This window comes from Onychostruthus taczanowskii, unplaced genomic scaffold (assembly GCF_017590055.1).
Source record: "Onychostruthus taczanowskii isolate IOZ18803 unplaced genomic scaffold, ASM1759005v1 scaffold40, whole genome shotgun sequence".
In the NCBI taxonomy this organism is placed as follows: Eukaryota; Metazoa; Chordata; class Aves; order Passeriformes; family Passeridae; genus Onychostruthus; species Onychostruthus taczanowskii.
The window spans coordinates 2,979,832-3,006,362 of NW_024501460.1; the positions used below are offsets into that span (position 1 = coordinate 2,979,832).

At 41.0% G+C, this 26,531-nt stretch overlaps 1 protein-coding gene across 1 annotated transcript; it reads right to left on the reverse strand.

Moving 5' to 3' along the window:
- On the reverse strand, nt 1-24,981 carry SYCP2L (synaptonemal complex protein 2 like). Its single transcript, XM_041413296.1, has 32 exons — nt 24,946-24,981; nt 23,631-23,655; nt 22,537-22,622; nt 22,315-22,403; nt 22,179-22,213; nt 21,333-21,475; nt 20,787-20,839; nt 20,382-20,427; nt 19,519-19,611; nt 19,369-19,429; nt 18,811-18,959; nt 17,918-17,978; nt 15,510-15,628; nt 15,052-15,121; nt 14,847-14,892; nt 14,150-14,195; nt 13,124-13,185; nt 11,552-11,600; nt 10,386-10,441; nt 9,715-9,769; nt 9,014-9,170; nt 7,899-7,948; nt 7,175-7,271; nt 6,648-6,739; nt 6,426-6,489; nt 4,710-4,841; nt 3,877-4,001; nt 3,294-3,388; nt 1,908-2,007; nt 1,770-1,828; nt 1,214-1,283; nt 1-57 (listed from the first exon to the last, which is right to left on the reverse strand). Exons 1-32 carry the CDS (start codon nt 24,979-24,981, stop codon nt 1-3), a joined length of 2,478 nt encoding a protein of 825 aa, XP_041269230.1.
- Nucleotides 24,982-26,531: the final 1,550 nt, after the last annotated feature.

Here is a 26,531-nt window from a genome sequence, read left to right on the forward strand (position 1 = left end):
CTAGTCAGAAGGAACAACGAACACGTTTTCTTCTTCCTTCTTCACTGAGTGTTCATACTGCAGAGAAGAACAAAAAAAAAAAGGTGAGAGAAAGCACAACAAAAATTTATACAAACATTGAAACCGTTCAAGATAAGAAATTGCAAAGATCCTGGAAGTACGTTTAGACTCAGCTCTTAATTCTCAAGCACCTACCCTGGAACACCCCTGCAGGATGAGCAGGGCCCATGACACAAGTACTCTTTTCTCCACCCTGCTGCTCTTTCAAGGTCCTTATTCAGGAGTACCTGTGTCCCTCAGCAACTCAATGCTCATAATGGAATATTTTCCCTTTGCAAAGGCTCAGGATTCCAAATACAACTGCTAAAATATACAAGCCCTTGGTTTTCAGCATATTTTCTAAAAACCCAGGCTCAGTCCACTGTGGTGACCACAGGCATAGCTGTTCCTTCAAAACAAGGAGCTTTGCATGTGAAGTGCAGACACATGGCATCCCACACATGGCAGTAATCCATCAACCTTACTGCAGAAATGCTAAACTCCCAAAGCCATCAGATCTGCACATAGACCTGGAACACCAGCAGTAGCAAAAATACACATCCATGTGATGGGGTGAACCAGATGGAAACTAAGCATTGTATCCAAGTTAGCAAAGTATTTGTCTTAATTTACAAATTAAAACAAGGGCATAAAGCAGTGATTAGACTCTGCAGAGCTTAAGGACTTCAGCAGAATATTTAACCAGGATGTAAGTTAAATTTAAAAAAATTGTTTTAAAAAAAAAATCTGACTTGACTACATCAAGGCTAGAGGTTATCAGACCCAAAGAGCAGATGAGAGAAAGCATGCAAGGTGTTGTTAGACTGCAGAGCCCTTAGCCACAGGTTGTCATGGATGTGTAACTCCAAGGGCAAATGCATTGAGGGTCACAAACTACACAGAAACTGCCCCAGACTGGGAACCCAGGAGAAACATCACTACCTGATGGCCCTTGTCTTTATCTTCTCCCCCTCTTCCCCTTGTCAAACACTACTTTCTCAATGCTTTCCATGCATCAGGGCCAGAGGTCCCACAAAGAACAAGCCCCACAAATCAGCCAACCAAAGGCTTCACCTCCCAGGTCTTCAGTTTCATTTTCCCACTTCTGACACCAATCAGTCAGGCCAGAGCTCAGTCCCCCATCCATAGAGAGCTGCTTTTGTACCACACATACCGTTGTATTCTGGACAGTGATGGAAAAACTTTTTGCTGTTTCACCCACGGCTGAGTCAGCAGATTCAATTCTGAAAGACAAATTATCTTAGCTGGTTTTGCATGAAGCACTGGTGAAATTTGAACAGATCTATTTGCCACCAAAAATAAACCGGAGAATGGCAAGTTTTTTTCTCAGCACTTATGCCAACAGCATCTTTTATACAGAAAATGATCACCTCCTTTCACCTCCTCTGACCCCTAGACACAGCCACATTGAGAGGGTGCATTGCACGTTATTCCAGATCCTGGTACAGCTCTCCTGAGCAAGATTCCTCTCCCACACAACTTCCCATACAGGGTTCCCTCATTACACTCTAATTCCAATTGAAAATCCTCACAAGGCTGCAAAAGCTCCATCAGTGAACACCAAGTGTAGTAGCGTTCACCAAGTGAAGATGCCATGCTAGGTTTAGAATCCTTTCCCATCTATCAGCAAGGATACCACCAGCCTAACCAGTGCCCTCTGTGACCATCAGAGGACTTGTGAGCACGCAGGACAGCTGGCAGAGATGTACCTTTCCTTTTGCTGGTTGTAGAACGTATTCAGTTTGATCAGCTGCGCATTCCAGAGATCCTAAAAACACCCCAAAGAAACCCCCTGTTACCTGGGAAGGGGCACCTTTTTGGGCTGGCACACAAGGAGCTGTACACACCAGTGCCTCCTTCTCCATGACTGCCAGCATGTGAGTTTCCTTCTCAAGGTTGGCAAGCTCTTCAACAACAATCTTCTGGAAGGTCTCAAATTTATTCAGCCTAGTGATGGAAAGCAGAAACAATTTTGCCACTTCAATGTGCAGTCACACAAGGTGGACGACAAGCCCTTCAGCACCAAACCTACCTTAAGGCAGAGGAAAATTTCAGTGCTGAGCTACATAGGGCAGATTTGTTCTCAGATATGTCACAGAGCATGTGAATAGCTGCACCAAAGGCACACTGCAGATAAATACAGCTCAATAGCCTGTTCCAAACAGCAGCCAGTAACAGAGGACTGGGACAGAGCATACAAATGAATTCCCAGTGCCATACTTGCACTGCATGCTCTCCTAACCTCTAAGGAGTTCAGCAGAGATTTCCTGTGCTGAAGACCTCCTTAAGGTCCCTTTCAACCCAAACCATTCTATGATTCTATCTTAACACAAACAGCCTCCATGGATTTTCCTGCCTTATGTTCGATATGTACAGGATGCCAGCAATTTATAAACCTTAAGAAGGGTTGTGGTTGCAACATCCTCATTGACTTGGGTTTGCCACCATTCCCAGCTGCATTGAGGTAGGAAAACTTTGGCACAGCCCTGCATCCACTATCCTGTGATCCTGGTTAGATCACTTACTTTGCAACCAAGCATTGAAGCACCTCACTGCTATCTACTCTTCTCTTCCACCACAAAACAACCAATTTTTTTCTTTTTGGACTCAAACTTCTCCATGTACCTTAATGACAGCAAATTCTGCTCATAGAGGTCCCATTGATACTAGGGATTTTTGACTTTAAAGGTTATTATTTCATTCTACATTTGATCTAAATCCTAAAAAATGAATGTGCAATAGACACAGAGGCCTGATACACTTACAAGTACAGTATAGGATGTAAGTATCTCACTTACACCAAATTCATAAATATTAGAATTGATTTTTTTATCTAGCTCCTATCTAAGAAATTCAGGATCTGAGAGATCACTTTTCTTCTCCTCCACTTCATTCAGCAAGTCACAGCCTGGCTTCTTTCTTGAAAGATTTAGAAATAGAAGCTACTAAGTTGATGACAACCAGAAGACAGGCCAAGGACTCCTCCATCAACTGCTTGTAACTCAAGCTTGCTTTGCAATTAACCCATCGTCTCCTCTTACAGAAAAATTAGGACCAATCCCAGGAGTTATACTTCTGAAACTCTTTTTACATAGGAAAAAAAAAAAAACAACACACAAGTTATTTTGCCGTACAAACCACAAGCACAATATCCAGCTCTCAGGTTGGCTTTCCCTGTCAACCAAAATTGACACAAAATTGAAGCTGTTTTCAGCCAGCACCAGACCACTTACCTGCACTTATGTATCTGGTTAAGCAGGGCAGACAAGTTCTTTTCGGAAGTTCTCAGGGCATCCTGTGTGCTGATCTCAATCCTTTTGTACCGGGACTAGCCATGGGATGCATAGTTAAGGACAGCAATGGCCCAAGTCAAAACCAAGAAGTGTAGCTTGCAAAACCTTTCCCTGGAAGACCTGTTCCTCTGCAGGAACTTGCCATTCATCTTTGCAGAAACCATCTTAAATCAAATTTAATCTGCAGTAAAATGACACATCAGTGCTGCAGATACAGTCTGATTTAATTCAGTCACAGTAGTTACACCAATAAGATTCAATGTAACCTACGTGACTTCAGGGCAGTGTTATGTTAGGAAAAACCTAATTAAAATTTTCTTTATGCCTTCCCTGAAACACTTCTCAGAATATACAAGTTCTGCAGAATACTTCTAAGAGCTCCAGACTAACAGACACTGCCACCAAAGCCCTACTCCTGAACACAAACTAAAGATGGGATATTTGCACTAACTCTCCCTGAGATAAAAAGGTAATTTCACATAAGATTATCAATTGCCACACATGTTGAAAGAGCTCACATTACCCAGAACAATTTCTTCAGTTGGCCAATAAAGCTTTCAAAGGCAAAGATCACTCCTGAATCACTCAAGTCTTCGTGAAGCATCTTGGAATAAAACACATCATCTAGGCTATCATCCATTTCCTGACCTAGGAGGAAGCACATGCCCAGTTACCATCATGCTGGAAGACTTCCTGGAATAGAAACCTTCCTGCTACTGAAGGGATTGTCATTCACATGAGCAACACCTTCTGTTAGAGAGCTGGAATTTGGGGCTTGTTCTTCTAGAACTCACAAGCAGGAGGGAAACTGGCTCAATAATCCCCAGAGAAATACTTGTTATAGAGCAGCAGGGAAGGACAGGCACAATAGAGCAACACAAAGAGCTATCTACAGAGACTGAGGTAAATGCACAGAATAAAGACAGAAAATAGTCAGGGCACCACTGCTTCTTTCTTCTACTTATGCATTGCAGGGAAAGCCTGATCCTCTTGTGCTCAGAGTTCGCAGTATTTTGCAGTTACTTCATCCATTACCTGCATGCTTTTTTTCCAGCTCCTGTCTTTGTTAGTTTTTAAATAACTCTGGAAATTCATACTCAGAGTAGAAAGGGTGGATGTTATGGAGCAGCTGACCAAGTGAAACCCATATTTCCTTATTCACACCTCTACATACACAGTATCCACTGCCACTGGCAGTGCTGCATCTCCTGCTAATATTCACTTTTGGATTTTGTTAAAGTTGGCCTCTCTACAAATATGTCTCTTCAAGCTTCCATGTGACTATGATTTCTACCACAAGAAAACAAAAGCTAAAAGCTTTTAAGCACTTCACCTTAATTACCAACTGTATTTTACCTTTCTGCATCTCCACTTCCTCTTCTACTGAATCAGAAATTTTCTTTGGTGTATGGTTAACCTCAGAGGGCAAGTGATTTTTCTCCAAACTAGAAAATTTTGGCTTTTTTATGATTGTGCCACTCAGTATATCTGGAAAGAGAATAGAAGATGTTTCAGAAGAAATATGTAATTTTGCATTAGATACATGACAGTGCCTGCTCAAGGAGAAACCACCACTGGAATTACCAATGTTTCAGAAAAAGGAGACGGCCTCATTTTATGCTCTGGCATCACACAGAACAGGATAAGCCTTCACCTGAAAGCATCTTCCCTTGCAAAAGCAGGGAACTAGCCTGCCTAGTGTTATATAGGTACTTGGAAAGCTTCTATGTCTCCATCCTAAAGATAAAGAAATTTCCTTTCTTGGCCTGCTACTCTAACCATCAAAAACCTCTGGTGCCCAGTTTCTTCCCATTCCTTTTTCCAACCCAAGTTCTCAAACTGCTTATGATGAAAACTTTTGAAAATAAAATTGAATCAATCCAAACAATCCAAATCAAAGCTGCAGGAGATTTGCAGCCTCTACTTTAGGGAAAATTTGCTAAAACCCAAAGAAACAAACTAGATCCCCATCCTTTTGTCTCACTGTGCACTTTTTCTGAACTCAGTAAGTTGTCTGACAAATCATCTCCCCGGAGTCTCCACAGGGCAGAATGGAAAGTGGTGGGGGCCAGAACAAGGGGGACAGTCAGACCAAGAGAAGCACCCTAGGGTAGATTTAAAGTTCACAGAGAGAGTCCAAATGTAATCAGAGACCACACCTGAAACTTCTGGGTATAACTCTGTTTGTGCCTTTGCTTGGCAACAACTCCTCTCCAACTGTAAGGCTGTACAGCAAACAGTGATAAAAATAAAGTCCTCAGCATCTATCTTCCCCCAGAATTAAACAGATATGTTGTTGCAGTGAAAGTGCATTCAGAAAATGCTGGACAGGTAAAAGATACAAAGATACATTGGGAACACAAATAGAGCCATCTCATGAGAAAAGGGATGCTTTTGTCCAAGACCAAAACTTCAGTGACTCACTCCATAGTCACAACAGTAGCTCTGACTCTTAGAACTACATCAGCACTGAGAATTATTAGGATGAAAACAACCCCACTGCTGCTTGACTTGCTTGAAGTGCAGTTGTTTCCAACAACAAAGACTGTGCTGCACTTTTGAGTTAGTTTATGAAAGTTCAGTCTCATTTAAAAAAAAAAGATCCTGATGTGCTACTAACCTATTAAAAAAGCTACAGCAGTAATAAGCATTATCCAAATCTCTATTTAACAAATGCTTATAACAATGGTTTACATCCATGTTCTTAGGTATAAAAAAATTCAGCAACTTGAAGGGATGCTTGTTTTGTTTAATCAGAAGTTGCAGTTCACTTTCAAAACATTAAAAATTATCTTTTGTGTGTCTCTTGGGTCATTAGCTTGTAAATCTACACTACAAGCCCCCCTATAGTCAATGACAGGTTTTAAGAGTTAGCAATGAATTCAGGAATGTATGTAAAAGCATTTTACCACAGTCTGTCATGATATACAAAACAGAAACAAAATTTGGAAAAAAAAAAAGTAATCTCAAAAAACTCAGTGCTAATTTGTCTTTGAAAGAAAACAACAGCTTTGGCACCACCTTTTTCTGCTTTCTGGCACCAACTTTTTCATGTTATCAAAAGTAACAAACCTGAGTCCTTCCGCTTGCTACTTTCTTCCTCTCTTGATAAATTACCCGGTGTCCCATGAAACTTCTAAGGAGAGAAAGGACACAAAATAAGAAGGTACCCACCCTGCAGACAAGCTGCCAGGGGCTAGTCTTGTTAGGGGAAGCAAAGGGACACGAATCACTGGTTTCAGGAGAGGTGGCCTGACAGCAGGCTGGGAGGAGGCTAAGCACTGCATCCTGCACCTGTGTGGCTTTCTCCACATCACTGGAAGGGCTCCTGGCAGGCACACCAAGTTGCAGTGGACTCCCTCCAAGACCATCTGAGAGTGTTTCATCTGTGTGAGAGATTAATAAATGACACAGGCAATTGAGTTTAAATCCTGTATTGGCTGGAAATCGCAATTTAATGACACAGAAAATAAAACCCAAGCCCCGCTACCCTCTCCTTTATCTTGTCACACAAGGAAGATGTGGTGGCTCAGACTCGGTCCGAGGGCTGTTTTCTTAGTGCTTGTCAGTTAAGTTCATTCCTTCACCTCTCAGCAGCACCAGCTTATCTTCTCCTTGTACAAGAGACTATCTACACAGTATCTACCACTCAGCGCCATCACAAAGAAATGTCACTAGGCAAATATTTATGGAAAAAACGTGACGGAAAAGTGGCAAAATCAAAAAGAAAAATCCATCACCAAAAAAGCTCATCCAAAAAGTACAGACCCACACATATCAAAACTCTTCTAATGCACTGAAGAAGATCAAAATAAAAATACCAGCAAGATTCACTGTGGGTAAATCATCTCCCTTGGAGCTAAATGTGCTTTTTCTCCTTAGCGTCTCCTTTGAAGTTCTTTGCCTTGATTCTCCCTCCTAAAACAAAAAGTCTAAGCCTTATTTAAACATTACTACAGAAGTAGGGGTTGGGGTGTTGTTTTGGATGGAGAGTTTTGGATGACTGTTTTTTTTTTAATACACTAAGAGGAGATATATGCATAAAATATGCCTAACATACTGATGGCTCTATCCAGCACCAAAGAAGACCTGTGCCCTGAAGTTCAATGCATGCAAGAAGTCTCCCTTTAGGCATTGGAGATGTACATTTGATGATGTTTTTCATAAGCATAATAGAAGCATTGTGGTCAAGAAAGAAAAGTATTTCAGGGGAAAATAGAAGCTTTTAGCAAGACTACTAGTTCTAGGGATTTTTTCCCAGACTTTCTGTATTTCAAATATGTATATAAATATATATATACACACACACATATATTTGATATGCAGCACTTAACAGTTATTTCTATATGGTTTACCACATTTTCCTAAAATCTCCTCCATTAGACCAATAGAGTCTCAAGTGCACTTAGCAGACAAATGTCTCCACCAGAACACTTGAGAATTAACAATTGTGAACTTGTGAAAACAACACAAGTTCATTTAATTCTCACTCATTGGTAAATAATGTTTTTTAATCTGAGGCACTAAAGCATGACACTTTCTTACCTTCTTTGACTCGTAGTCGCTGCCACTACTTGCAGAAGATACTGGAAGCACTGCAAGAATTAAAGCTTCCCTGGTTACTGGCAATATAAAGGGTGTACTTTGTCCAGTTCATTGAGTTAGTCACAATGCAAACCTTTTCAGTTTTCATTTTCTAGCCATTTACAAGATAAAACTTCACAACACTTCCAATAACTTTCAAATAAACACCTTACTCTAACAAAGACAAATGCAACGATGCAAACATACACAACTCACTGCATCCAGAGCAGCCAAAAACGTAAAAAACAAAAGACAGGCTCAGCATCTTGTCTGACAGTCCCCAAGTCCCAGGCAAGACATGTGGGCTGACACTGGAAACCCAATATAAAGAATAATTCAAAGCTCAACTTTCTTTTGCTTTTTAATCTGTGCAGAATCCAACAGCTACCTAAGCACCATTTCTCAAGGAATGGGAGAGAAATATTCCATCTCATAGAAGACAATTTGGTTTCCATTTGGTGGTCACAGCAGCACACAGCCCTGGAGCATGGCTGAAGGGGAGGTCTGCTGCTAGTCAGGCCCGAGCAGAGAATACTATCAGAGATAATCACATCTAACACTCAGAGCAAGATTGGCTTATTACTGCATAAACAGGGGAGTAGAATGCCCCGGTCTGCAAATTGTGAGGATTTTCAAGGTTTACTTGCCAAGTCAGTGATGTTTCTGGGGAGGTGAGAAGGGGAAGGTTGCAGGGAGGAGGTGTGGTAGCTTCAGAGAGATCTTCCTCCTCTTGTGGTCAAGAGCACCAACACAGCCATCAGCTCAGGCCTCACGGGCTCTCCAGCACCATCACAGAGAGGGCTGCACCCACACAATTTGTTCAGGTGCCAGATGTCCACCAGGACATTTGAACCCAAATTTGGGAAGGAGACAGGAGCCCAGTTCAAGCAGAAAGGTTTGCAATGAAACTCCTCCATAGGGCACCCCTTGCTGCTGGCCTCAAGCCTGCTCTCTCCCACATCTCAGGAAAGCCAGGATTTGGCCAAACTCTCCTTTTTCAAACCATCACCAGCATTTACTTTTCTGCAGCACAGTACATCATGCATAGCTAAGTGTCAGTAGGGGATTAAGCTTACCTTTTAATTTACTTCTCACCCTGGGTCTTTTTCGGGTATACTCAACAGATTTTGGCACTGACTGTATCTGAGAGTCAAGGATCCAGCTTCTCTCACTCTGACCAGGGCTTGTATTTTCATTGTTACTTTCAGAGAAAAGGTGTTTCCTGTAACTGGACTAAAGACACAATTAAGTCCTATTCAGTCAGAAGCCTCTCAGCCATTCCATTTCAGCTACTACCAAGTTATCCCATTTCTTGCTCCCCACAATACAACATGTAAAGCTGTGAAATCTGCCAAAACAGCCACAGTCAGCTGTATAAAAACACCAAGATGCAGATGTTTGCCTTTTGCCAACATGGGGTTTTTACAGCATCCTCCTTCCTTGTCTCTTTCTCTCTCCTGTGCCTAAAATAAGAGCACTTTTGCAAGGAGGAAAGGCTCAGTGTGTCTGAGCTGCATCCAGTGGCACATCACGGGGGGACAGGTAACACAGACAATTCACTAGCTGGTCTGGCAGTGATGGTGCATCCTGATCACTGCTTTCAAAATGCAGACAGTATTTAGAGGCTGTCAGAATCACATTCCTCCAGCTCTGCACTGGGTAGGCCTTAAACTTCAGCTTCTTTATGGATGGAACAGATTCATACAGGTAGAAATACACAGCATTGAAATAGGCAACAATCAAAGGCTCTAGGGATGCAAAAGCATAGACAACCTACCTGCCTTCTCCCAAGACTGCTTGATTCCTTGCTCTTGCTTCTTGTTTCATAAGTTCTGCCAAGTAACACAAAGACCCAGATTAGAGTAGCAAACACAGCAATAACACACCACAGCACTGTGGAACGGGCACAGACAAGTAGAGGTGGCAGGAGGCCCCTTAAGAGCTCAGCAGAAAAACCAAACTGTTAAAGAGCATACAGTAGCCAAATTTTTATTTGCCTGGTTTTGAAAGTAGCAATTCAGGAATATCTAGAAATCAGCATCTTTTAAAATAAAAATTAATCTGCATACATAGAGGTGGCAAATTCCTGGAAGCTTGCTATGACTGGAAGGCAGCCAAAGCTAGGCAGGGAGTTTAAGCAGTTTCCAAAAATTAAATCAATCATTTTTGCATATGGTCAGGAAAGGATGATGTTGAAGAGTTAAAATCTTATTATTGTCAAAGTTGACAGGAGTCACTAGTCTCTCCTGTAAGCTTTATATTCTCAGGTACTAATTTAAATATTGGTATCAATAATATTCACAGATAACATGGTAGATAACCAAGGAACTACTGTACTAAAAAAATCACCCAGCCTTTTGGATCCTAACTTAAAAGATCACAACCAAAGCTATGAACCCTTATTCACATACCAAAAGGTTCATAAACACTGAATGTATAATACTGTACCTCTGACTTTGTGAAGAAGTTTTCTGGGCAAGAATCTTTCCTTTGGCTTCAGCAACCTGAAAGCAGAGAGCTGTCTTAGAGCCCAGTTGCCTCATAAAATACTCCATATAGTGAAAATAGATCAGAATTCAGAAAGGAAATGGATTACCATTCATGCTCAGAAATGTCACTTTTTAATGGAATAGGATTTGTTGAATGAAACAGTGTCATAAATTATAATAGACAAACAGCTGAGCCTTAAACAGTTCCTTTCTCTTTTCCTTGGTTTATGAATAATGCCCATTTTAGGCACTAACATGACAAGACACGTCATTTGAATCAATAGCAGCGCTGGCAGCAGCAGTGTGAGCACAGTGCAGGGCCCTGGACAGCCCTGGGAAGGCTGCTGGGACCGGGGCTGGGTGCCATGGAGCAGGGATTTATGCTGACACCCAGTGGCAGTAGCAAGGATCGGGCCAAGTCCAGTTTACAATAGAGAAATTTGGGGTGTTGCATTCGGCACCCATTGCCTCACAGTTAACAGGTGCCAGTGACAGCCCCCACATCAGGGAAGAGGCTGAAAGCCAAAAGGTTTGTCCAGCACAGCCACCTTGATGGAAGCCATCAGGAGCAAGTTCACAGCTTCCTGGGAGAGCCCACACTGGGCAAAGTTTCAAAGCAGTCAAAGTGATTAATTCTTATTTCCCCCTCCTTTTTTTTTTTTTTTTGAGAGTCTGCAAATGTAAGTCAAGCAGAATTTCCAACAAAAGTTTTGTGAGGACCGAGTTTTAACCAGGGATTCCCAGCTTGCAAAGCACAGCTTGAAGGGGATTTCAGTCTCTTCTATTTAGCCTAGGATGACAAAGTGGATGCTTTGCAATCTGGTTTTGATATTCAGTAAAGCACACAGGTTGGCCTTCAATCACAGAGACATCCCATGGCCTCACTGAAGCAAGAGCACAAATGTCTGTGGTATTATGCATTATCCACCACAAAATTCACATAGTGATGAGCATCCTTTCCACTCAAAAAATCCATTTCCACCACACAAAGAAAAAAATCTCAGGTTCCCAGTTGTCTGTCTTGCTAGAACAGTGTGTCCATCCTTACAGCATTTCTGCAGTAAATGAAGCCCCCTGCTTCAAGTTACTACACCCTTAGGTGCTGAGCTTCTGTCTCAAATTTACCTTTTCACGACTTGAGGAGTCTGAGTTTTCAAAGTCATAGACTTCCGTCCTGCAAGACAACATAAATATGGCAGTGACATACAATAGTGATGAATCGCCCCGTAGAATTCCATTAGGAATAGGGAGGTGATAATGTGGTTTCTTTCTGAGCCCCTCTCCTCAAATACCTTATAGGTCTAAAAATACTGTTTTCTAAGCTTCTAAAAAATACTTGCTCCTTTTCTACTTAGTCTTTTTGCTATCTGTCTTGATTCTCACTTTTAAAAATAGTAACTGTTTCAGGAATATTCAAAACATAGAAATTAACCCATCCCTGTTTACATAGAGGATATTTTGTTCTCACATCGCCCATAGTAGCACATGGTAGGAAGAAGTAATGAGTGGAAATACAACATCAGAAGCATTTTTAAAATTCCTTTTAATTACCTTTTGAAAATTCTAGTATTTAATATTTGTTCCCTAATCTCTTCTTTGTGTACACCTAGATCTTGTTTTCATGTCCTCCAACATTTAAACTTAACTGTAGTTTTATAGCTCTCTCCAAATCGTAACTATTTAAAAAAAAAATACTGCAATAATTGCTCAATATACAGTACATCATCTTTTTACTAGTAAAAGGATGGGAGGACTGAAGAGCTGAGATCCTCGCCAAAGCTTCCCGAAGGAAGGAAGCACTCATTTCCGGACGAAACACTAGAGGGAGTAGAATGACCAAGTTAAGAAGTTCCACATCCCTAACTTCTACACTGATGCTCCTGTTTTAAAACCGGGATTTGCTACATCAAATTGTCTTAAAATACACAAAATAAAAAACTTATAAAGCCATGCATCAAGTTTTCCTATTCTTACCAACAGTCAAAAAAATCATCTAAGCACTTGAGCTTTTGGGAGATTTTCTGAGCTAAGGGACAGTGGGCTGAAGCAGGACTCCCATGGAAGACCCAGAACAGGAGCAGAGATCCTCACACACAGTTCATTTGCCCTCCTGCCCAGCAGCAGGCATTAACTTGAGCACAACACTTGGCAGAGTGTAGGAGGGGTCAACAAGGCAGACTTTCAGTGCCACAGGCTGCATACAGCCCCCAAAACCTCAAGTGCTTCTTCCTGCAGTTTCCCCAGCTTCGAATGCAAACAGACAGATGTGGGGGTGCAAGGGAAGGGGACAAATTGAGAAAGAGGCCACCCTGAAACCCTAGGACACATGATGCCAAGGAATTGGGACAATATTAGAGAAAACGTAAATATTTATGAAAAATGGTAGAGCTCAGAGCTCACTGGAGGATTATGATTGGGCAAGTAAAATGCCAACATGCCATGACATAGTGTCACAGGGGTAGCGGGCATTTTTGGCAAGCTAGGGTTAGCTTCTGAAATCTTTATCACTTTGGACACCCAAGGGGTCCTACAGAGACAAGTTATGACCCTTCATAGCCTCATACTTGTTTTTCTGTCTGTTCTAGGTAGAGTCAGGCCACTCCCCATGGGGACACCCTTCCTCCCTGAGGGCTAGAAAAGGTCTAAAATGATTTGGTACACCAGTTCCTGCATGGGCACAGGGCTTGTGTGTCATACCTGCCTTCAGCCCTCTTCTTGGCCAAACTCGTTTTCCTGTTTCTCTTTTTGCTGGTAACATCCTTTGGAAAAGGAGAGAGTTGCAAAATCTGAAACAAAAATACCCCAAATCACATTCTGATTCTAGAGCCTGCCAAAAGCAGAGAAAAGGTGTGCCAGGAATCTTCCCTCCTCCCTCTAAAACAATTTTCCAGCTGCAGCTGTTGCCTATGGTACTTTCCTACCACCAAGTATGGGATTCACAGAGCTGAAATTGGGGGGTCAGGAAGGTGGGGGGAGAGAAAGTAGTTCAAAATCTTTGAATTCACTGTAGAGTGGGCAAGTGCTACAAAACAACTGAACTGGCAGAAAAAATATTAAAAAAAAAAATTAAAGTAGCACCTGGAAACATAAACCCAAGAACACATCTAAAATGTGATTTCTTACATAAGTACCTAAACTCAAAATATTGCTTTGGGAATTTAATTTTTCTCACATAGTGCATTTACTTATTTGTTTTAATACATGGACACACCAATAGAACTTTTCAAGAGCAACTGCAGATGACTCTCAATTACTTGGTAATTTACCCAGGCTGCAAGTTCCTACATGGGAGACTCATTAGAGCCCAGATACAAAACTGAATAAACACATCTGTAGACTTCCAAGGCTTGCCTCCATTCAGGAAGCAAACATTCCCTCTTGCACACCCTCAGGAGGGTGTGCAAGACTTGTGACACGCAAGTGTGTCCCACACACCCCGGGACACAGGCACAGCACATTGCTTTGGGGCTGTGCATGCGCTGAATAAACTCCAGTGAGCTGGAATCACTTGGCTAGGCCCCTCTCGGATGGGGTCGGCAGCTGTTGCCTCTGCAGCTCACTCCTGGTGCTAAATGGCACAGCACATCAGGTGTGACACTCTGTGGGCTCAGAACACTGCTCAAAGGCACCAGTGGGTCAAATCATCTCAGATTTCTCCTGCAGCTCCACCAGAAAATCTCTTCCCTATCTCTTCAATCAGGGAGACTCCCAAGGCACACATACCTTTGGTATCTGCTCGTCCATGGGTTCTTCTTCTAGGGGCTTCTCACTGGGGACAAGAGGACACGTGAGAGAGCTGCTCATCTAAAGCCCAAAACATTTGCGAAGTACTAAGTGGGGGGAGAAAAAAAACCAAACTTGGACCAATTAGCACCAAAGCAAGAGTTTAACTCGTAGGGAAGAAAGGTAAATCAATCGCTCCACAGAAGTCCAGCTACTTAACTGAAAGAAATTCTGTATTGCAATGGTCTGGGAGAAAAAAAAAAAAAAAAAAAAAAAAGGTGAATCCAAGCCACGGTGAACTTAAATTCACATCATTTTTCCCAAGTCATGGTGCCCGTAATGAACAATCTCACATTTGGCAAGCTCAGGTTTCACAACTGAAGTTTAACTGTCTGTAAATCAGCTGTGGGCTCACCTTAAATTTGGACTAAATCCATGCTGAGAAAAAAGTCACACCAAAGCAGCTGCCAATCTAGTAACCAAACTGTTCAGCAGCTCCAAAGTATTGTAACTCCAGGCAAACAATGCCCTTTATATCCACATGACAAAACAGAATCCTCAACTTAATTGATGGAATAACCTCAAAGTTATGGGCACTAAAACCCCAGGGGAAAAAAAAAAAACCCAAACACACGCACACACAAAAGAGCCATGAAAAACTCACTTTGCAACTTTCTCTGTCTGCGAGACACTTAGCCTACGCTTAGCTTTCATCCCTGAAGATGGAGTTTTGGAGTTTTTTCCTGAAGAAAGCAAGGAAACTATAGTTTTACCCTCTGAAGCTACTATGAAACGTTATCTATTTTTTGCTGTAAGACCCACCAAATCAGAGCCTTCAGCATGTCACCTGGGTGACATTTAACTGGGTCAGACTTAAGGTACTGAAGGGAGCCATGCCTGACCTTGGTTAGCATCTTCCAGGTCAGTCTGCTGGCTCACTGTAACCATGACAACACCAGAGCTGACCATTTTCTGCTTGGAGACATGAAACCATGAACAAAACATACATATGATCAATAAAAACGTGGGGGTTTCCACAAACAGATTTTTTAGTGGTAGCTTGTGGCAAGAACTACATGGCAGGTTCATCATTGTCCACACATAAAAACCTTTTAAGCTGCGTGAGTGATACTGTGGGTTTCTCACTAAAAGTATCCCACTGTCCTCTTACAAGAGGAAGTAATTTTTTTTTCTTTTTTAAAAGCAGTTTTGCCAAAATTGCAGCTCTGGAAATAGGTATTTGAGCTGAATATACACAAGCCAGTTTTCTTTGAAGGTTTTAGTCACACCTGTAAAAAAGGCAGACTGGAGGAAGGGAAAAGGGGCACAAGGACTGTTCCATCATACACCAAACACTTACTGCTACAGTCCCTGTTAACTGCTGTCTGTGTTGAGGGGTTAAGTTGTCTTTTTGAGCCTCCACATTGTCAGAGTTTGAAGGATCTTTCCTCCTCTCTGTGTTAGAGAGCACAGGTGTTTCTGCAGAACAGCAACCAGGGTGAGAATGCCATTGCAGCAGTTGAACACACTCACTACCCCTTCTTTCCATTCCCACACATATTCATAAATTTCAGCAGTACAACCTTCTAGGCACATCTTCAGCTCACATTTAACAGAACAAACCCAAGTATCTTCAGAGTACCCAGTAAAGAATTGCAATGTTAAATAAACAACATACAGGCTCATCAATACTGGATAAATATATGCAAGTTTATCATCTTACTATTTATATTGCTACATTGACTCCTAAGCTCTGGAGGACATGGAACACGCCCTTGTGTCTGACTAAAGCAGAGGGATCTTCCACGTTCTATGTTTTCCTCCACTGAATCTCTGCAAAATTTGTTTCACTGCAGATTAACTACCTTCTGCCCTTTATACTTCTAGACTGCTTCAAGTAGCAGTGCCAACCTTGCACCTGTGTGTGCTCCATGGTGGGCACTGATAAAGGAACTCCTAGCTCATCTGCATCTCCACGAGCTGGACGACTTCCATTCTAGCTTATTTTAGGCTGTAACTGGAGGAAAGTGGAAAGGACTACTGAAGAAGTTACTACCCCGGACATTTAGAGGTGGAAGTAGCTCTTTCAAGTATGGGGAAATCTCAAATGCACAGGAACTTAGAAGAAATTAAACATTTATTTTTAATATTGTCACAGAAAGAATGTGACCGCTATCCTATGAGCTCTTCAAACTTGGTTTGTTTTCAAGACAGTGGATCATAGCAGTAGGAAGAGCTGTGATTTCACACCCTTAGAAGACATGGAAGTACTGTCAAGTAAGTTACACTAAGAAAGGACCCACACAAAATGTAGTCAATCTAAAACCTGAAACACAGCCAGTTTTGGAGCAAGAGCAATTCCCAGCCTTCAAAGTTAAAAGATCACCATAGAGAAAAACAAAGCCACCTTCCAAAAAATTTGATACCAGAGTTGAGCTGAGGAAGTTTTTCCTGTTTAAGACCAATTTTGATCACACACACACGTCCTGCTTTTTCAATATAAGCAGCTTTTCCTTAAGGCTGTGAGCTACAGTTTGTGGGGACTTACAGAAGAATTTCAGAGCATGAGATTGAAAGAAAGGATATACTCTTTTTCTTGACAAGTGCTGTGCTTAGACCTTCCTTTGGGTCAGACACAGAAATGATACATCTGTACTTCCAGCTCCAAGTTACTTCAACAACTACTGAATTTAGAACATAATAAAATTCTGCCAAATGATCCTGGAAGAAGATGCCTTGCAGAAGATGCTAATTGGCAGCAGCACAGGAAGCACCACCATTTGATGATGGAAAACTTAATGAGCCTAGTTCAAAGAAACACAAAGTGTTGGCTGTAGGGTGATGAGAATATTGAAATAAATGCTATTTCAGGTGCAGCTAAGAGATGTCCTGCCTTAAGGCAGCTACTTTTGTAGCTGGGGCACACACAGATACAGCCCTGCAGCACAAGGTGTTTTCAGCAGCAGGTCAGCTCCTGCAGAGGAGCTGGGCTGCTGCTCACCTTTACCCATGAATAGGGATTGCAGGTGAGCACTGCTGCTCACCCAGCTGTTCTTCCATGACAGCTCCAGGCATCTCCAAGGCATCATCCACTGCACTTGGGAACAGGAGCACATCATTCACTAGCACATCACCTTGTTAGAAAAAACAGATGTCACCTCTCTGCAGGAAGCTTTAGTAGAGGTTGTCCCACCATACATACCCCACTGCACAGAGGAGAGCTCGTTAAGTGCCAAGGTGCAAGCACTGGCCCAGCCTAGAACCTGTGCTTTCAGGAGGTCAGAGGCCACCACATGGCGTGGCCAAACCAGAAACCAGGCAAGCCAAAGGGGAGGACAGGAGGGTGCATCCCACCACACCTGCAGATGGAGAAACAGTTCTGCACACCCTGCACATCAGAGGTCAGCCAGCAGCTGACACGTGCCTTGCCAGGCCACCTGCCAGCACACAGATCCTGTCTCCATGAGTATTCCCCTGCTCATGCAAGCCCAGCAGCACATGGCCATGGTGCTCAGCCCTCACTCCCTGGCCTAGAGGGACTCAGCATCTGCCACAGTCAGAGTTACCAAGCTAACAAGGCAGGAACAGTAGAAGACTGAGCTTGGGCATGGCTTCATATTTTTTGTTGTGGATTTTTTTGTTTTTTTTTTTTTGTTTTTTTAAGTGATGTTAACTCAAAAATGTGGACTACAAGTGAAAATGATAATATGAAAACAGATATTTAAATTTAATGAAAAAACACACACACACAAAAAAAAAAAAAATCACCTGCTTCATTCTGCATGGCTTCCTTCCCAGAATGGACAATCTCATCTTCAGACTCAACTATCTGTTGGTATGAATTAATCTCATGTGAGAGTGATCTTAAAAAGAGTAGTCTTTATCTAGTAAAGTCAGCTACTTAATACAAAACTAACAGTTGCTAATTGCCAGCAACAAATCAGTGGATACTAATTGAGTTGATCATTTGGAAAGGTCTTAGCTCCTTTAAGGACAAATGACAGCCAATAAATTATGATTATTTACTGTCGTGTAAGCTTTTCTGCAAACACCACATACTGTGGATGAATTACAAATCAAAAATTAACTATGTTAACACTTGGGTGGAAAAAAGAAAAAAATCATACACAATTTACATTTTTATACTAGCTAATAAAAACGCTGAGGCTTTAGAAGTACTCTAATCTTTTTCTTGACTCCTAACTACAAAGTCAGTCTAAGATTTGTAGTTTTCAGCACACCTCCAGGTTTTTGTATAACAATTTGCTCACCCTGTGCAATGTAACACTTGGAGCCATATATAAGACCATGTCCTTACTTAAAGTTACGTAATTAAATGCCACAGGCTTTATTTTCTACTTCAGAAACTCAGGAAAAGGTATAAAACACAAGAAATTAATTAACAAATAATTTTAACCTTCCAGTTTTTAGAGCATAAATTTGAGTACCTTGAAACTTCTTTCCTAAAAAACCTAATTTCTCTTCCAGGCCAAAGTTTAGAACATCTATGTAGAGTGTCATAAATCCATAGCGGGAAGACACATATATAGTAAAGAGACACAGAGAAAATACAAAAACTACAAAACACAAATCCCACATACCTGAATGGTTGTGTCCAGTGTAAAATATAGTTAAGAAAAACCCCACATATAAGAGCTTACCATCAGTCTTTCATCTCCCAGGACTTTTCTAAGTACACTTAATATTTCAAACTCAGCACTGAAAACCAGTTTGACTTCTGTTACTTCTGTTTTGTTAAGAGCAGCGGGTACCTTCATAAAAAATTTAACAATCTTTTGTCTATCCTTCTCTGTGTAAAAAAAAACCAAAACAAACAATCAATTACATCTGTTTTAGATCAAGACATTCTTCTGTTAATCCCAAAAAGTCTGAGTATTTGTTTGGATTTTTAAAACAGTCTTTTACATCTTGCCTGTGCATTTCCAGTTACTCTGCTCATTTCTTTCCCCTTGAGTCTTGGTTATGCTGTTCCTCAGGACACCTCAAGGTGTCCTGTTGGGTAGGGAGGGGGGGTTATTGTGCAGAACGGGCCCACACACAGTCCAACAAGCAGAGTTAGTGCAGGATGACCAAAAGGACAAGGGAGAGAGGGAGGAGAATACACAGGAACACCTTGGTGATGGTGGGATTTTAGGTTTACTCTGTGTCTCTCATGGATCCCCAGCCAAACAGGATAATGTTGTTGGTAAATATCTTACCCCTCACGCTGTAACTGTTGACATTTTCTTTTGACAGCCTTACAGAGTCCCAAAGAGCTCCCTTTGAAAACCAAAGCCATTGTGTCAGAAGGGCTGAGGGAGTGCCCACTGGCTTAGGCTAACCCAGGGTCACCAGGGCTTTGCTGTTACCTCATCACAATCCACATAGAAAGTCACACTCTGGCTGCCAGCATTAAAGTCAATCCAAAACTCCTCCAGTTTCTCATCCGATGGCTTCTTCACCTGCAGAAGAGCAGCACTGTTGTTCCCCAAAAAGCCCCACAACTGCTGTATCAGTCAAAATTTTCTTTAACAAGAGAAAACTGGAAAGCGTTACCCTACGTAAACATCCATACACCTTGCAGAAACAAGAGCTCAAGTCACGCTGTGGGGTGCCAGCCCACTGCTCACCCAACCACACCTACATCAGACATGCCTCTGCTTCAGCCACAGGAGCAGAAATGCACAAATATGCATGATTGTGCCAGGAAAGAAGCTGTGGAAGCTCTGTTTCTGAGCACTTGAAATAAGTAGAAGCAGTGGAATCAGCTTCCATCTACATGGGTTTGATTCAATATGACTGTCAGGAATGGTGCCACAGTTTATTCAGCTGAAGACCAGTGAAGCAAACTGCAGGATCTGCAACTCTTCTCCAGGGGCATTAGGCTAATTTGTTTTCTGGCAGTCTGGAAACAGGACTGCCAGAGGACTGAGTGTTGTCCTGTCCTCCTGTTTCCTTTTAGGACTCTCTTCTGTCATCACCATGAAGAGAAGCGTTGCCTCTATCACTCGGCTGATACAACAGCAAAGTCAGCAGTAGTAAGTTGGGAGCTAAGTGACAAACAAACAAACTTTCCAGCTAGAGCAGAAGGTTACACCCTATGCTCCAAGAAAATGAACTCTTCAGTGAAAAAGAGGCAGGAGGAAAAAAACCCCAAACATTTAGCACAGAAAGCAACATTTCAGCTGCCATAACATAGTAGGGAAGGTGTCAGAGCTTTAAGAGCTATTACCTCATTCATTTCAGCAAAAGCAGATATGCAAGGAAATGAGTAGACCCTGGAAGAGAAGCAGACTTCACGTGATACATTCAACATTAGTCTGACTTCAATGATTTTATTAAAAATAAGATTGGTTGCTAATCTTATTGCTCAAAGAATAATTCAAAATTTTCTATAAGTAAATTAAGCTTGGATAAGCTCGAGGATACTGTATTTTAGTAGTGGTGCGTTATCTTCATTAATTTTACTTTCAAAAGAATCACCATAAAAATCCATAAAATTTCCTTCTAAAAAAAAAAGTTTAATTTTACATCTGATGTAAAATATTTTATGTTTAAGCCAACCCTTTTCACAATTCCACTTATTCCCCTCTGCAGTAATGGCGGCACAAATTTATTCTGTTGGTTCTCAGCTTACCTCCTTTTATCTCCAAGCCTTTCATTTAGTAGATTAAGAAATTTTCTGCAGTCCTTCAAGACAAATGACACATTATTTTCTAAAAAATCAGGCTACTTTTTCTTTGCAAAGAGTTATTCTATTGTGTAGAATAACTATTTGCTGTGTAACCTCTAATGTCCAGTTAAAAGCTTTAAGCTGTGGAACACCAAAGACCACTGGGAAGAAACCCTCAATTTACTACAAAAGGTTAGACCCAACTTAAGACGAGTAAGAACTCAAATATAAATCCCAAAAATTAACTTATTTATGCATTACTTATATTTTTATTTTACTTTTTTATAGGTAAAATAACTTTAAAGTAGGAGCTATTTTAACAATGTCTCATTTAATATTTACCATATTAATAAGAAAAAATAGGTAAAACATGCCATCCACAAATAACTATGTGTATTTATGAAATCAGTTTTGTAGGAACTTCTTGAAGGACACCCTGGCTTAACTCAACCAAATCTAGCCCCTATACACATTTGTCAGGTATGTTATTTTCAAAATAAGGACCCTCACCGTCTCAAATTCTCGATCCTTGATCTCTTTGAAAGCTTCAGCAAGATAGTTATCTTCAAACCAGTGGTGAACAAGGTCATCCCTCCATTTTTTTATCATTAACCTACAAAGTGCTTCTGAAAGGGCAACCTGAAGGTCATAATCTGCCGGGTAATCATAAGCACAGGATAAATATCATCCCTCCGGCACAACAGAGGGTTACAGCATTGCTACTGCTGCCATTTCATTGTAGCCACATCCATCCTCTAGTCTCATTCCCCCTAGGAGAACAGGGGAGGGTAACAGCCAAGTGTTGGCTCAGGCACCCTCCCATCAGCTCCCTCCCATCAGTGAGATCGAGGTACACAGTGCTCCCAACACACGACTGAGAGATGTGCTTGGGGCTCGGGAAGGGGATGAGAGCAGAGACTCATCACTAACCCACTAGGATTAAGCCACATTCCATATACCATGGCAATACTTAGAAAGTGTTATTATTAGGACAAAACAAAAAGATCTCACTGAGGTGGCCATTAACCTTGTTAAGTAAATTTTGTCCACATCATGGCAAAGCAATGCAAATTTAATTTTTTCAAGACTAACAGCCAGCATGTTCTGTAAACACATACATAAAGCCGATCTAATTACTTTTCTACATAAACCAGTTTAGCCTGCCTGATCAGTCAATATGCATTACTAATACCAACCAGAAAGAGCTACTACATTGCTGTATTTAACTTCTTTTATTTTGTTAAAGTACATTTGACTTGCTTCCCTAAAAATCAACTCTTAACAAGGAAATAAAATCTAAATTATAGCTCATCTATAATAAATAAGCAGATGAGATAAAGCTGGAGAACTTCTTACCACCAACCTCCAGTATAGTTTTTGCAAGGTCTTTCCTGAAATGACATAGTGCCACAAGTTAAAATGGAAATAACTAACTTCTGATGCAAAGGAGAGGGTATTTAGGCACAGAAACTGGAGAGAAAAAGAGACTTACGTGAGCGAGCATATCTCCTCAGACAAAGGGAACTTCTTTCTCTCCTCCCGTGGGAGACTGTCAAGGATAGAATTGAGGGTCCTCAAGGCCTTTCCATTCCCACAAGAGAAGGGTAGAAAATGAATGGAAATAAATCAATAACATCATTTCATCTCTTTTTAGCTAATTACATAAACGTTCGCACAAATATATCCAATTTTCTCCTCCTAGTAAGGATCTTACCTCCAGATGCAGAGCGCAGCAAAGATTTGCTTCTGTCACTAGGCGCCCTAGTTCAGGCAAAAATAAATTCACTAGCTCTTTCTTCCCTAGAAAAATAATTTGAAAGGTACAGCTAGAATTGGGTGGTGTCCGTATAAAAATAGTTGAAGCAACAACAGTTTGTCGTGTTGAAGGAATAAAAACATCCCAGCTCTAAATTCATTTTAAGACAAAGGTTCCAACCATCTAATCCTAGATAGAAAGGGGAACTGGTAACTTCCATCTAAAAAAAATGCTCCAGATACACTAACTTCTAACCTGGTTAACTATTTAAAGAGGCACAGAAAGGGGAAGATAATTACTAGCCACCAGAGAAAAGCTGAACATACAGGTTTTGTCAAAGTCAACAGAGCAAACCAATAAAGTATTAACCAGAAGATGCTTGTGACATTGTGCTCCCACTAGAATAAGGTACATGGACAATAAGCACACATTACCTGACCCACAGTGCAATGCTTCATTTTCACATGGATTGTGAGCCTGGATGCCTGGTCACAGATATTTTCTGAAAGTACCTGCTTCCCTCCCACCCTAATGTAAAACCAGCTGCAGCCACAGAACAAAATTTTGCTGCTGAAATGAATGAGAGACAGACAGACATCCCTGTGTTGAGTTCAGAAGGCTGAAGGAGTTACCATATTATTCTGTGGAGATGGTTGCCTTCAGCAAAAGAAGGACATCTGATGCCAGAACAAACACATGTGCAAGAACAGACTGTCCAGACTGAGCCCCTTTCAGAAGCCACTTACTCTGAGCAAGTGAAATGCTTGATGTTGACCATTCAAACAAGATAACAGAGACAGATTTTTTCAGCATGTACATAGCAAGAAAACAAATAGAGAAAGGTTTTGTGCTCCAATGTAAATGTTAATTAAAATTAACTGAAGAGAAATCAGCTGGAGGATTTTTACAAAATATATTGCAGAGAGGAAGAAGTAGAAGTAGGAAGCGGAAGAAAAAAGAGAAAGGGGACAGAGTTCAAGCAGAAGTAAGAAATATGCTCCCAAGATTAAGATTCATGATAATGAGGAATGGAAGGAAAAAAAATTACTGACCTTCATTGCTGCATTTGCAAATCACCTGATGGAAAGAGTAAAAGAAGCTGTCATTAGCACACCACCACCCAAGAACAGCAGCACACCAAGTGCCAAGCTGTTCATGCACACCTTCCTCATTCCCCAACTTTCAGATGCTAAATAACATAAAACAGTATGTACTCACATCAGAATAACATAAAACACTAGTGTACCCACATCAGAAAAAGCCACCTGATCCAGGTGTGCCACATATGGTCACCCTGATCACACTATATGCAGGGAGGGTAAAGGTAGCCAAGTACCCACTTCCCCCAGGGATTTCAGCAGCACTTGAGAGCACAGTGCCTACAGGTTCCCTGGAAAACCCACATCATGACATCGTTCTCTTATTTTTGTTACACATGTGGGCCTATGTGAAAGCACATTTTATGGTAATACACTACAGTACTAGATATCACAATGTGTATCTGAAGGGTGTTGAAGCCCCTTGAGGAAAATTAAAAACAACTCCATAACACAAAACACTTCCTCCTCCACAGTGAAATCATGTGGAAGAAATGTAGCAGGAAGACAATTCAAAATAAATTCAATTTTTGGGAAAATAAATGGATGTTTTATAATTTCAAAGTGGCTAGCACAGAAAGAAGGAAGCTTGATTTTGCTCAAATATCTTTTAGCAGAACTCCTGAAAAGAGACGTAGGTATTGATATGAACTCTGATGCACAAAGTGACACTGTTCCAGTAAGCTACAGACAACAAGACTGGGAGCAACAGCTTGGAGGAAAAAACTGAAAAGCATTCTTCCTATTACAAATGTTACATCACTAGGCCTCTAACACACTTAAAGCCATGAATATTTAAAGTTGAAACCTAATGAGAGTTGTAAGCAAGTTAGATAATTTTTTAGAATTAAATAATCTGTTTCAAACAGAGTAGGAACAAATTGCCAGGACCAGCTTAGCAAGCATGTTTGCACATGAAGTGCAGCTCAGTGTCACTAACTTGTGGGTTTTAAAGAGAGCTTCAGTTCACAAGCCTTTATTTACAAAATGCATCAGGTTTTTTTTTTGCAAATTTTTGTAAAAAACAAATACTTCAAGTTAGAAAATGAAAAAATGCTTCTCCCAAGTGTGTCAAATCTCAGCCAGACCCCAGCCTGGAGCAGACTCCTAGACACTGCCCACCCATTCCACCTAGGCTACTTCCCAGGCTCAGCACGAGGACACCCTGTCCATGCAATTATTCATTTTCTAACAGGAAATTGTTTATAAACAACAGCTTATCTTATCCAATAAAGGCAACCCTTCTGTCCCCTTAAATGCACAAACATACCAATGCAGAATCAAAGAAGTCTTCAAGCAGTAGCATCAAAAATTTATTCTCATTTGGGTTGATGACGGTCACAAATGCTCTTGCTCTTTCAAACCAAGATACCAGGTAAAAGTTAAAAAAAATAAGAGTTAAAAATTGAGAAGAGGAATTAATAATCCTAAATTATACACCTCTGCAGGAAACCCTACAGGGTTCTTTACTCTTTAAACTTTAGAGTCATGTACTTGCGTCAAAAGCTACATGGCTTTAAGGAGTTCAAATTTTGCTAGGAGGACGTGAAAAGTGCCATTTCCCCCCTTCCCTCCCTAGCCCTCCTTTTATCCTCCTTTCTTGTCCAAGAAAAAGGCACCTGAGCACTCCTGGTGCTCGGACACAATACATGCTGCTAGTGGCACCAAAACTACTATAGGCATTTCTAGAGGACATCAACTCACAGCAAACTACTGTACAACTTTTTCAAGGTATATATTTCAATACTTCATGGTTTTAAACATCACATAGCATCACACACAAATGGTGAACTAGAAATCTACATTCCACTGAAAGTACAGAGCTCAGACTGGAAAAAATTTATTAATTTATCTCCATACAGGAATTTTGAGCAACTGTAACCCTGAAAAGCATAACTGGTAGCATAACAAGGCAAGAATACAACATTTTGGACTGAGGACTCCTCAGTTAGCTCTCTGCTAACAGACAGCACAGGTTTCCTGGCAACTGTGTTAGATCCAGGTGTTACTCATCTTCAGCACAATTGCCTTTCTGCTACTACAACTATTACCAGCTGAAATCAATATAGGGCCAGAAGAAAAAACACAACTGCAGATTAAATGCATGGGGTTTGCACAGAACTAGAAAGGGACCCTCATAAAGAATATCTCAGTTTTTAAAAATATAAAAGCGCAAAGCAGTCATCTACTTAGTCATTCTACTACTAAAATTGTATTTTAGTAAAATGTATTTTGCTGGAGCATTTAAAATGCTTTTAGAAAGTCTATATCATTTCACTAATGGGTCTTCTAGAAATTCTCTCCTTCTACTATCAGCTTAAAAAAAAGCCCAAAAACCCAACCCTTTAAATCAGGTAGTAAGTGGAGCCATAAAATTGGCTGCTACACCAAAAGCAATAGGAGATTCAGTATTTTTTCCCCACTCAGGTCATGCAATATATTAAAAAAATATTTTGTTTCTGTGGGACCAAGAAGCCACCCTCTAGTTTTCACTTCCTTGGAGTTATTTTTCTGATGCAAACAACCGTAAATCACATTAGTAAATAGTATATAGTATTATACTCATCTTTGCTACCAGTCCTTGCTCAATAAACAAGCTCTTCCCTTCTTGAAGATCACTTTTAAGGTAGAGCTGAATACATTTCAGCAGCAATGAAACATTCTTGAATTCATTCTTGTCCAGCTCCTACAGAAACACAGAGTGCTGTCCATCATTAGCCTGCTACCCTCTGAGTTGGCTGTTAGGAGAGTTGAGATTATTTATGGTACTTGCCTTTCTCAGTGCTTTGTCCAGCTGGTTAAAGAGAGATTCACTGTATTTCTGGGGAGGCTCTACTTCCTTCTCTTGAAGCAGTT